At 39.4% G+C, this 12,772-nt stretch overlaps 1 protein-coding gene and 2 non-coding genes across 4 annotated transcripts in view; 1 reads left to right on the top strand and 2 right to left on the bottom strand.

Annotated features, from left to right (window-relative positions):
- Positions 1-5,364, top strand: part of LOC135698387 (mitogen-activated protein kinase p38b-like) — a 29,902-nt gene extending 24,538 nt beyond the window's left edge. The window contains exons 4-7 of one of the 2 annotated variants that reach the window (XM_065218351.1): positions 4,304-4,383; positions 4,486-4,640; positions 4,704-4,801; positions 4,860-5,364. In XM_065218351.1, coding sequence (XP_065074423.1) covers positions 4,304-4,383; positions 4,486-4,640; positions 4,704-4,801; positions 4,860-4,930 — 404 coding nt within the window. In that variant the 3' untranslated portion in view covers positions 4,931-5,364. Of the gene's footprint in view, positions 1-1,483; positions 1,564-4,303; positions 4,384-4,485; positions 4,641-4,703; positions 4,802-4,859 lie in introns of both variants that reach the window. The other variant, XM_065218350.1, reaches the window with a different exon arrangement.
- Positions 3,026-3,098, bottom strand: TRNAF-GAA (transfer RNA phenylalanine (anticodon GAA)). The gene has a single exon. It is a non-coding gene; the product is annotated as a tRNA-Phe (tRNA).
- TRNAF-GAA (transfer RNA phenylalanine (anticodon GAA)) lies at positions 3,688-3,760 on the bottom strand. The gene has a single exon. It is a non-coding gene; the product is annotated as a tRNA-Phe (tRNA).
- Positions 5,365-12,772: the final 7,408 nt, after the last annotated feature.

Here is a 12,772-nt window from a genome sequence, read left to right as displayed (position 1 = left end):
CGCCCAGTATTTTTCGATAGGTCGGAGTTCTGGGCAATTTAGCGGATTGTTGTCTTTGGGCACACAATTGACATCGTTCATTCGATATCATTCCAATACCGATTGTGCATAGTGGCACGAGGCTAAATGTGGCCAAAATACTGTTGAACCACCGTGTTGCTTCAAAAATGGAAGTCGACGTTTTTGGAGGCACTCATTTAGATAAATTTCTTGATTCACAGTTCCGGTTGTGACGAAAATATCACTTCGTTTTCCGCAACTACAGATTGCTTGCCAAATCACATTTTTTTGGCAATCTGCATTGCTTGTCACAAAATCTTACATCCTCCCCCCTTAGAGCGTGAAATAATACATACAACACTCCAAGGATTATTTTTATCATCATGATTAAAAGCTTTGAGAGTTATACCAAATTTGGAGTTTTTAAGCGAGTTAAAGGTTAGTAATTTTTTGCTCAGAAGTTGAATCAATTTGCGATCTTCGGCATAGTATTATAAAAATAAATCCCATGTTTCGTTCCATTTTCCATGCATTTTCCCATACAAACTTTATAGTTCTCATTCAAAGTGTTTATGTTACTTCATACGCGAAATTTGCGATTTTCAGAGTTGGTTGGAAATGCTATCTAACATGAAGCTTGAGAAGCTAACTGTGATAATTTATTAGCTAGAGAATGATCTTAGAAGAGGGTAGGTGGATAGTTCCGTTAGAGTAGGCAGTATACAAGACATACTTCAAATCTCCGCGTACATCCTACGGGCTAGGCAAAAGGTGTGTGTTTGACTTTGTACTGTCGCATTAATGGCCCTGCGCTCATTTTCAACTTCTATTCAATTTTCATACTGCCGTACTCTAACGGAACTATCCGCCTACCCTCCTCTAAGATCATTATCTAGCTAATAAATTATCACACTAAAGCTTCACGTTAGATATCATTTCCTACCAACCCTTTATAGTTTTCCTACAAATCTAGATCGCTATCAAATTCGTTCAAATTTGGTACAGTTATGGAGGGAGGGGGGGACTCAATACAGACCGAAAGAGCAGTGAGGAGCAGCAGATTATAATTGACCATACCCACTTGAACGACCCTAATAGCCATATTGAGATATACAACAAATACGGTATCAAGAAAGAAGCTTCTCCATTTAAAATTTCCTCATTCTAAACGGAGTATAAATCTAGAAACTGGCATGAACCATTGATCATAGAATTCGTCCGTTTTACCATTAACCATGTGTCCGCATCACGCCAACTAATCCGAAAAATTGCTCACTGCATCGTTAGCTAGCGAATATGTAAACAAATAAAACGCTCATTGCCTGCGCTGCGCTATTTACTCATACACACGTGTTCATTTCTAACTGAAAATTCATCAAAAACACGTTCTACAACCGTTCTGTACCGATGCCATATGACACGTGATTTTCTCTCAATTCATAAACTCGATACTATTTCGCTGAATAACTTTGACCCATGACAGACATTCATCAATTAAACCTAATAATGGAGATATTGGGAACACCGAACGAAGAATTCATGGCGAAAATATCCTCGGAAAGTGTGAGTAATAGCATTATATTCTCTTCCTTCTCCCAGCGTTCCAAAAAAAAATCACCTGTAATACCTAACCGATTCCTTCAACAGGCGTAGCACTGCTTTTTTTCTTTCTTAAGTTTGATATTAGGATACATTTAAATTCATTTTAAATCATCAACAAGTATGGTGCACAGCAGCTCTGCTCGGTATGAAGCTAATATAGATGTAGCAATACACATATTTCTTTTCTGTAATTGTTTACCTCCGCTATCTCACTTCACTTATTGCCACTTTTAACTGCGTTCTCTTTCTGCCTGATCAAATGCCTGCACGCTTCTACACTACGGCTATACTTGTATGTACTTTCAACATTCTTTCCTCCCCTTGGGGGTTGCTGTTTTTCCGAGCATATTTTTCTTGATCTGGTTTTCTCACTTGTCAGTCCATAAATGCAAAAACCGTCCGTAATGATCGTAATTGAGACATTAGTGCAACTTTTTTATGCGCGTCATAGAAATGCCTGGTTGAAGAATAAATCTAAACACGTATCTGGATGCATTTTAATGTATAATTAGGACAAATGTTTGACTATTTTTAAGCAATCCTTATTTTTTTATAAATCATGAATTGCATCAGACGAATCTGTACATAAACGCAGTTATGCGTTAGGATTTGGTCCATTAGACCTTTCGATGTAGGACAGATTGAGGAACATTATCATTTCTAGTATAATTGTTATTCAACACGTAACTGAGATCCAATTCAAATGTGACATAAATGATAAAACTACAATACCACTCACTTGACTTTGCAGCTACATATATGAAAGTTTTCCGCCACATAGTTCCGCTTCACACCAGCATAAATGTTTAAATGTTTAAAAACTAATCGTAATCGTGTAAGTAGAGCGACTATTCTTAAACCAAGTAGACTCGCGTGGATTGTGACTATCTGAAAGCGAATTTGAAAGTTTTTATGTGTCAAACACTTGCTTTCCTATCTCTACAAGTATCTAACAAGTACAAAATATCATTATAACATCTGAAGATTCCAAAATTCTTAAAATCATTTTTTTATAGCAAGTGAGTGGAAGCAAGCCTGTTCTTAACAACCTATTATTTCTGAGGTTCACTTCCAAAGAACCATAATACATAAGGTTAAAACTTTATCACACAAACGTTCATGTAAAGTTCCATAACCATTTCAGTTAAAGTTTAGCAGGGATTATAAACAAGTTTTAACCATTTTCGATAAGGTCTAGTTATGGTTCGCGTTTATGCGGGTATCTATGCTGATTGCTTGTGAGTGAATCTATAAAAAATCAGCGCTGTCGGGTTAAGAACCAGCAGAATAATCGCGGGGTGGTCGGTCACGCTCTTCAGGGGATTCGGATTCCCCTGTAGATAACCTCCTTTGCAGCTGTGTTTGTTTTCTTAAACTAGCTTACAACCCAGTAGAATCAGCAAATACCTAAAAAAGATTTCTGTGCCGAAACCCGGGATTGAACCGGGGACCTTTAGATCTTCAGTCTAACGCTCTCCCAACTGAGCTATTTCGGCATTTTGAATTTTTGTTGCTATGTACACTACACAAATTGGTTACTGTTCTAGAAATACATTTGAAAAAGGCTTTATTGATCAATTATATCATGTCGAATTCTCACGAACGTTTTTAACTTTTTACGAATGAAATTTGAATTTTGCCTTATTTTTTCGTGAGCAACACATTGAAAGCACAAAATCGTAATCGACTGTTCAACACTGCCACATAATATGCGATACTAAATAAAGTATCGCCCTAGTTTGGTTTTTAAGTTCATTGTTTCGCTTTTTTTTTATCTAGAACTAACTTTTAAATTCATATTACAACCAAATTGCTTCCACCACTTCGTCAATTTTGCAGCACAAATTTTGTTATGTAGATGTCTGAAAGGCCATTATCCACAAAATTGTACAAATAAGCCCATATGCACTCATAAAAAATTATGATCAAATTGCGATGTTTCTTCTCATCGTCTTGGTATCTTTCTGTGTACTAAATGTGCCAAGGACTGTTTAGGGTACTCTCCAGCAGTTTCAGATGCAATCATTTAAAATATTATCAGCATAATTAAAAATGTAGAACATCCTCCACACAAAAAAACCTACTTGCCGAAACCCGGGATTGAACCGGGGACCTTTAGATCTTCAGTCTAACGCTCTCCCAACTGAGCTATTTCGGCACTTATACTTTCTTTTCCAAACAGTCTTGAAATTATGTTGCACTACAAGATCATCACGGTGAAACACACTACTTGTTGCACATATAATTGTAATTGTTGCACAACAACACAACGTTTTTTTTTTTTTTTTTTCTTTATTAAAGAGATTTTCAGCCACAGGCTAGTTCATCTCTTAGTTAGAACAACACAACGATACATTGACACAAAATATGTATACTCGTATGACATTACTCAGTGAATTTATTCAGTTTGTCGATTAATGAAATAAAAAAAGCTAGATTTTACTTGATACTGCGGAAATTAAGCGGCTTAAGTGCACAAGTGGAAAAAACATGCTCAGAAATCTTTTATTTGGTATTCATTTATTTTTTTCTTAAATTCGTTACTAACTCATCAAAATTATCTGTGTTTCAAAATTTCAATAAAAAAAATTACCTTAACTCAGACCTTGTACGTTTTGGAACCTTTGACGCGCTACTTTCAACACTACGCGCCTTTTTAATATATCACTTGTAATTCATTAACGCACTGATCGTACATTAGATATCGATCATCTCACACGCATCATGTTCTTCTGCGGGACACCCGACGAGGAGCTGATGCAAAAGATAACAAGTGAGGAGGTATGTGAATGCAGTCATCCTCAGCAGTGCTACCATGGAATTCCCTTGCCTAAAATTTGCTTTTTAAGCGCACGTCTCACATCTAATCCATTTACCTTACAGGCTAGACACTACATCCGATCTTTGCCTAAAACGGAGAAACGCAGCTTTAGTGATGTATTCCGCGGTGCTAACCCCCTAGCGATTGACCTGCTGGAAAAAATGCTGGAACTAGATGCCGATAAGCGTGTCACAGCTGAGCAGGCACTAGCCCACCAGTAAGTATTGTGGAATTTAATCAAATATCAATTCATTGCAGTTAATACGGTTCTAATTTCAAGATATCTGGAAAAATACGCTGATCCTTCCGATGAACCCACATCGTCATTGTACGATCAAAGCTTTGAGGATATGGATCTACCAGTGGAAAAGTGGAAGGGTACGGTTGAGATTGGTTGACCATTTGTTCATTATGTAACTCAATAATCTCTTTTTAGAACTTGTGTTCCAAGAAGTGCTTAATTTTGTCCCTCAGCAACATGCGCACATCGGTGGTGAAGCACAGTAAACTCATAACTTCGACTGGTTTAAAGAAAAGCCATCATTAGAATGGAACGTTAAGTGAGAATACTTTTTTTTCAAATAGCTTCTAGATATTACTTAATATGTCTGCAAACTACCAGCGAACATCAATCCTATCAAATAAAGTTTTGAATACACCCAGCTAAGAGAACCTATACCAGCATACAATCTATACCTAGAATTTCTAGAAGAAGCTAAAAATAAAGACTCCAATCTATTGAAAGAGAGTGATTTGTGATGTGAGTAATAAACGACAATTAGTATTGAATGGCTTAATTGGCAGGGATTTATTTCTTAAATGCAAACGATGTTACATTACAAATTATGTATAAGATACGTTTTGTATGTAAAGATTGTATTTTCAAATTGGTTGTTACATATATTGTCAAATTTTCAATAAAAACGAAAATGCACAGTAAATATTACCTTCGTACTTGTTTTGCATGTTCATAAAAATACAGCCTTGATTATCTTTTTAATAATCAAATTTAGTACAGTCAACTCTCCCTACCTCGATGGACATCCAGGCTACTTCAACTATTTTGTCCATACAAATTTCCACAGTTTACCTCCATTTCCTCGCTAACTCAATGGTCCTTCAATATAGTTGAACATAACTACAGACAACTCTTCCTAACTTAATATTGAAGACACCATCAAGTTACGGAGGATACCGAGTTACGGAGGTAAATTTTTATGGGAAAAGTGATCGAAGTAGCTTGAATTTCCATAGAATTAAGGAGAATATCGAGAGAGATCGAGTTGACTGTATTACGTAGCTGTCAACCCCTCCAGATACATAATTGTGCTTCTTAAATCAATTCTCGACTATTGAAATACCAGTTAGTGAAGTCAAATCTCCCTTACTCGATCTATCTCCATACCTATTTTTACAGTTGCAATTAGGTACATATTTTCACTGTTAAGTCCAGAAGATGTCACCCCATTGATGCATGAACCGGTTCGCAGTATGAAGAATTCGATAAATTCTATTTATTTTTACATACATTGCTAAACTCCTATGACCAAAATGTCGATGTGCTTAGTTATTGGTATTTATACTTATGTACTCCAGTTTGAATTTTATCTATTTGCACACACCTCAAGCAGTGAGTGCTTTTATGCGCCCAACCGAGAAATACATGATTCATACACAATTGTATAAAAAGATTGCGAAATTTGTTATAAATCACTGCATGCATTGTTACGTTAATTCTAAAAATTAACATTAGCTGACTAAGTAACCAACAAGCCAATTGCCTTTTTGCGGAACCATCTTGTGGAAATAAAAATGTTTTTTTTTTAAACTATTTGTTTCAAATTCAAAATAAATTACATTTCATTTTAACCTAGGTGCTCCAGTTACTTGAAAATAAAAATGTTGAGTACTTAAAATGAAGGTCAAGCGAAAAAAAAAATATTCTGATTTGGTTTTGATGAAATCTCGAACTTTTCTTCGAATACCACTCATCATCTTTTGGACACTCTGCACTAACCTGAGCGACCGTTTTGTTCCACTCTTTATCTCTGTCGCATCCCGAGTCACCTTTCCACTCTTCTTCAGCTTCTGTTTGACAATTGCCCAATATTTCTCAATTGGGCGGAATTGAGGGCAGCTGGGTGGTTTGATGTCCTTTTCGAAGAAATCTACCCCGTACCACTGTAGAACTTCTCCGATGTAGTGGCAGCTTGCCAAATCAGGCAAAAACTTTACAGGTCCATTTTGAAGACCTTCCCTGTTTTTCGGAGCTTGCCCTTCATAATCGCCTAGAATTTTTCTATTGGGTGAAGTTCTGGCGACTTTGGCGGATTTGCCTCCTTCGGCACAAAAACAGCATCATTAGCTTCGTACCACTTCATCACCGGTTTCGGGTAATTGCACGATGCCAGATCCGGCCAAAACAGAGTGTCGACTTCGTGGGACCGGAGGAAGGACTTCAGGCGCTTCTGGAGGCATTCTTCTTTATATATTTGGCCGTTGATGGTGCCGGTCGTTACGTACGGCTTGCTGAATTTACCGCACCCACAGATCGCCTGCCACACTAATATGAACTTCTCCGGAACATCCAGGCGGGACTTGCCGTCGGAAAACTCCAGGCCGGGGATCTGCTTGACGTCCGCTTTAATGTACGTCTCGTGGTCCATTACGATGCATTTCGGCTGCACCAGCCACTCGCGGTACAGCTTCCTGGCGTGGGACAAAGCCACCGTATTCTGTTTATCGGTTCAGCTAGGCGCCTTCCTTACCTTGAAGACATGAAGTCCGGCTGGACGAATCAGACGGAAGAATTTACCTTCTTGGCCACGTCCCGAATCAAAAGATTCGGATTGCGCTTGAAGTAATCCCTCACCTTCCTTGCGTTCACGGGGTCGGTCGTATTCCACTGCCAGCTCGTCGCTGGGTCGTCTGAGTCTCCTTGAACGATTTTACCACACGGGACACTGTCGAATTGTCGATTACAAACTGTTTCGCGATCCACCTTTGGGCCTGGTCTGGATTTTCCACGACCGCTCCCATAATTTTTTGTCGAAGCACTTTTTGCTTGGAAGCCATCTCGATAACCACTTGGTAGATTGTGACGATATTTTTCACATGTAAACATTACACTCTAAACTAGTTTTATTCAAAATTTCATCAATAAATAGTTATACACAATAGACAGTGTTGCATTTTTTTTGGAGTACAATCTTTACCTTGCCAAATCATAAGCTTTCTTGCAAATTTATCGGCAAAAACGAATTTGAACTTGCTAGGGACATCACCTCGAGCAATGGCTTTATAGAACTTTTGTCCGGGAAGCTGCCCATAATCCATCTTTACGTACGTTTCGTCATCCATGAGGATGCATCCTTCGTACTTTGTAAGAACCTCATTGTACAACTTCCGGGCACGTCTTTTGACCACTAGATTCTGCTTCAGTGTCCTGTTTGGTTGCTTACTGGCCCGAAAAGATCGAAATCCTTCTCGCTGACGAACTCTTCTGACGGGGCTTTGGCTGGCATTGAATGTCTTGGCGATATCATAATCCGACAGCCCTGGGATTGCCCTAACCGTTCTCAACACCTTCAAATGAAGCAACTACGACGCTTGCTATGATCCTACCGATCAATATTAAGCCCTTCACGTAAACGTTTGAGACCACTACACATGGTCGATTAAGCCAATTTAATCGACTTCGCGATTTTTTAACCTGACCACGTCGGATTTTCCAAGTGGGTGTGTAAAATTAATTTTCAGTTTCGCGGCTTCCATCAAGTATAACTTCTTTTAAACAAAAGGAATCGCGACGAACTTTTCAGCACTGAAAGAGGAAACATTCCAAAACAAACTGCTGTCAAAGTATTCCAGATCCGACCACTAGGTGCACTGCAGTAAAATAAACAGTGTGTCCAGATATGGAATGACTCAAGCTTTAATATAATGATGATGATGGTCCCACCGCTTACGCCTACAAAGGTTTAAGTTGGACAATTTATGTTTAAAATAATTAAGGTTTGGATAAAAAAAAATCAAACTGAATACAACTACACTGCCAGTAATCGCAAGTCAGTCCCATCTGCATTTTTTTTTAAATTTTGGGTTAGCATCATCATTCAGTTTATCTTTCTATGTTTTTTTAGATGTGCTATGGAAAAAAAGGTGGTTTGTTCAAGAAAAATGAAAAACAATACCAAGTCGAACTGGGCCACAGCAAAAAGTAACCGCAAGTCAGTCTTATTAGAAAAAAAATATGTTAGAAATGTTAGACAACACATCGCATCATGAGATTTGTCTCAAGACAGATGTTGTCCACTTCCCCTAGGGTATCTGGAACATGTTCGGATGTGGCCAATATAGTTCTTACTGAAGTAATGAAATTGGGTTGTTGGCGGAATGCTTAAATAAAACACCAAAAAAGGTTATCTTCCATTCAATTCCACTTAATTAATTTTGGTATCCATGACAGATACGTACGTTCTTACGATACTCAGTTTGACTCTCAGCTTTTATTGGCGAGAAATTGACGGCTAAAGCCATTATTTACAAAAGAATTTACGCTCCTTTGAAATGTTGGCACTGAATTTACCAAAACTGCTCGACAATACCATTGTTTAACAATACTAGATAGAGCTAGCTATTTGTATGATAATTGGTGCAAATTGAAATTTGAAAATCTTTTTTTTTATGGTGTTGTACGAAGATATTGATACTAGAAATGGGGTTTGTCATTGGCGTAGATAGAAAATTTATTTGGAGGGCGCCTAGTTGCATTTGTTTTTATTTTGCAAAAATACGGTTAAATAAATACACACGAAGATGCTATTCATTTAAATTGCGTCAAGGCGACTTGATTTTGGGTACATTTTTTCTGTGACCAATAAAATGACATTGAGGCTACTATTTTAATGGTGAAACAATAAATTTCATTATATTTATTTTATAACAACTATTGGGAGAGCCTTGAAAGCTTACTGATTTTGAAGAAGCCATGATCGTTTGCACATGCTCTTTGTAATAAGTATCTCAAACTTAAGAAAATTCTCAGAGTTAGGTAATGAATGAATATTGTAACCAGCTTTTTTTCTTTTATTTTGCATATATACTCATCTGTTAAATCTCAAACATAGGAACCAAAATTAAATTATAGAAGTTTGAATTTTATAATTTCTAAAATTATGGCTTTGAAACATGGTGAAGTGCACACAGAATAAATTTCGTACATTTAGGACTTAGGAAAATGTTCAAAATGAACAATTCTTAACATTCTGAATCTTAAAATAAAAATAGTTTTGAGATCCTAAATCCATATGTTTTCAAGATTTTATAACTAATAAAAAAGGATATTTCTGAAAAAACGTAATTGTACAGATTGTAAATACAAATTTTTGGAATACAAATATATATGAAAATCAATGATATTAGATCAATTGTCATAACTCTAAGCCTAAGATAAAATTACAAGATCCTTCCTAGACATGATTTCATAAAAAATGTAGTACATAAATATCAAGAACAAATCAAATAAGAATTTCAATCATTATAATATGTTTGACCCAATCCACAAAATAAATATGCCTGAAAAAAAAATCGACGAAATGTTATTCAAAATAAATTTTCGATGCATCGGAGTAAGTCGAGGACTAAGTAACATTCGGAGTTATATATAAAATCAAAACATAACTTTAATTCTAATCGAAAGGAATGAACTAGAAACATGAATGATCGTGTCCCTGTTTGTAACTAGATTGTAATTGAATTTATTTCTACAAAAGCATTGGGATATTTTATTTTATTTAAATGTAGTTAGTTTTGGTAAAACCCATTCGGTTCCAATTTACTGTTCACATGTGCTCTATAGGGTAAGAGCATTTTCAGTGTTTTAATTTCTTTAATAAAAACACCCACACGCACACGCACACACACATACACACACACACACACACACACACACACACACACACACACACACACACACACACACACACACACACACACACACACACACACACACACACACACACACACACACACACCGAAATCCAGCAGTGGCAAACAGCAAGAATTGCAGCTTGGGAGAACCAAAATGACGGAGGTTAGGAGGAAGATCGAAGAACTCTATGTATTCGTGAAGGATAAGAACAACATACACAAGGAGGTCAAGCTACTAGCGACGGTCATCAAATCCGGCATCGGGAACTGCAAGAATGGAGAAGAAGTGCCGAAGCGGCCAAAAAGGCTCTGCTTGAGGCCAAGAAGAATGCAATGCTGGCTGTAGCGCAGGAGAGCCAAAGGGACCAACGAACCCACGTCCGGAAAAAAGAGATAGGGAAACGCCAGGAGACGAAGAGGACCCCAAAAAACACAAGGACGACGAATACGGGGACAAGGAGCAAGAAGATGGAGAAGACAGTGATTGGCGTAAAGTCGAAAACCAGGAAGAGGAACAAAGGAAGAAGGAACAGAAGAAGAAGGAGGAGAAGGAAAATAAGAATGAAGAGGAAGATAAGAAGAAGAAGACGGAAGAGAGGAAGAAGGAAGTCAAGAAGAAGGAAAACATCAGGCATCGTAAGGGCGACGCTCTGGTTATCGAGGCGAAAGACAAAACGACATACGCAGCACTCCTCCGGAAAGTGAGAGAGGATCCGGAGTTGAAGCAACTAGGCGAGAACGTGGTGAAAACCAGGCGCACCCAGAAAAGCGAGATGCTCTTCGAGCTGAAGAAGTACCCGTCGGTGAGGAGTTCAGCCTTCAAAAAACTCGTTGAAAAATCTCTTGGCGGGGACGCGAACGTAAGAGCCTTATCGCAGGAGTCAGTGGTCAAGTGCAAGGATCTGGATGAGATCACAATGGAAGACGAGGTACGATGTGCGCTGAAGGTGCAAGGCAATCTGGGAGATGTGCCTATGACAATCCGGTTGAGGAAGGCGTACGGTGGTACACAAACGGCGTCGATACGACTTGCGACGGACGCAGCTAACGAGTTGCTGAAGACAGGACGAGTCAAGGTTGGGTGGTCAGTATGCCCCCTGAAAGCTATCCCTCGGGTTACCAAGCAAATGGAGAGATGCTTTAAGTGCATGAACTTGGTCACCAGGCGAGAAACTGTAAAGGCCCTGATAGATCGGATCTGTGCAGGAAATGTGGAGAGAAGGAGCACGTTGCTAAAGACTGTATGAAGCAACCGAGGTGCATGCTATGCAGAAAGGAGGACGGAAACGGTCATATGACGGGAAGTTTCAGGTGCCCAGCTTACAAAAAGGCGATAGCGGGCCAATAGTAATGGAGATAACCCAAATAAATCTCAATCATTCTGACACAGCACAGCAACTGTTGTGGCAGTCGACAACGGAAACAAAGTGTGACGTTGCAATGATTGCGGAGCCGTATCGAGTCCCTCCTGATAACGATAACTGGGTGGCCGATAGAGCAGGGATAGCGGCAATACAAGTTATGGGCAGGTATCCCATACAAGAAGTGGTGACAAGGTCTTACGAAGGTTTTGTGATCGCCAAAATTAATGGAACCTTCGTATGTAGTCGCTATGCACCCCCGAGATGGGCAATGGAGCAGTTTCACCAGATGCTAGATGGACTCACCGGGGAGCTCACCGGACAGAGACCAATCGTCATTGGAGGGGATTTCAATGCTTGGGCAGTGGCCTGGGAAGCAGATGTACCAACGCAAGAGGGTATAGCCTGCTGGAAGCTCTGGCAACGTTGGACGTCAGTCTGGCCAACGAAGGAACCATCATCACCTTCCGCAAAGATGGTAGGGAATCCATTATCGACGTCACTTTCTGCAGTCCGTCGTTAGTGGCAAGTATGAACTGGAGAGTGTGTGAGGAGTACACTCATAGTGACCATCAGGCGATTAGGTACAGCTTTGGCCAACGGATACCTATGGCAATGTGGAAAACGAAAGTAAGCAAGCGGAGGTGAAAGACGAAGGCATTCGACAAGGATCTCTTTGTAGAAGCTCTCCGGGTAGACAGCAGCGTCCCAGACCAAAGCGCGGACGAGTTGACCGAATCGTTAGCGAGGACATGCGACACAACCATGCCGAGGAAATCGGAACCAAGGAACAGACGGTGCCCAGCTTACTGGTGGAACGAGGCACTTAGCACCCTCCGCGCTAGTTGTCTCCGAACCAGAAGGCGCGTTCAGAGAGCAAGAACTGATGCAGACAGAGCAGAGCGAAGGGTGGTGTTTCGAGCAGCCAAGGCCGCTCTAAAACGGGAGATAAAGCTGAGCAAATCAAATTGCTTCAAGGAGCTGTGTCGAGACGCTGATGCCAACCCCTGGGGTGACGCATACCGAGTCGCGATGGCGAAGATTAGAAGTCCAACGA

This window comes from Ochlerotatus camptorhynchus, unplaced genomic scaffold (genome assembly GCF_037179485.1).
Source record: "Ochlerotatus camptorhynchus isolate MF236.1 unplaced genomic scaffold, CSIRO-AGI_Acam_v1.1 ptg000085l, whole genome shotgun sequence".
Classification (NCBI taxonomy): domain Eukaryota; kingdom Metazoa; phylum Arthropoda; class Insecta; order Diptera; family Culicidae; genus Ochlerotatus; species Ochlerotatus camptorhynchus.
The sequence above is the reverse complement of the archived record's forward strand: the minus strand, read 5'-3'. Positions and strand labels throughout refer to the sequence as shown.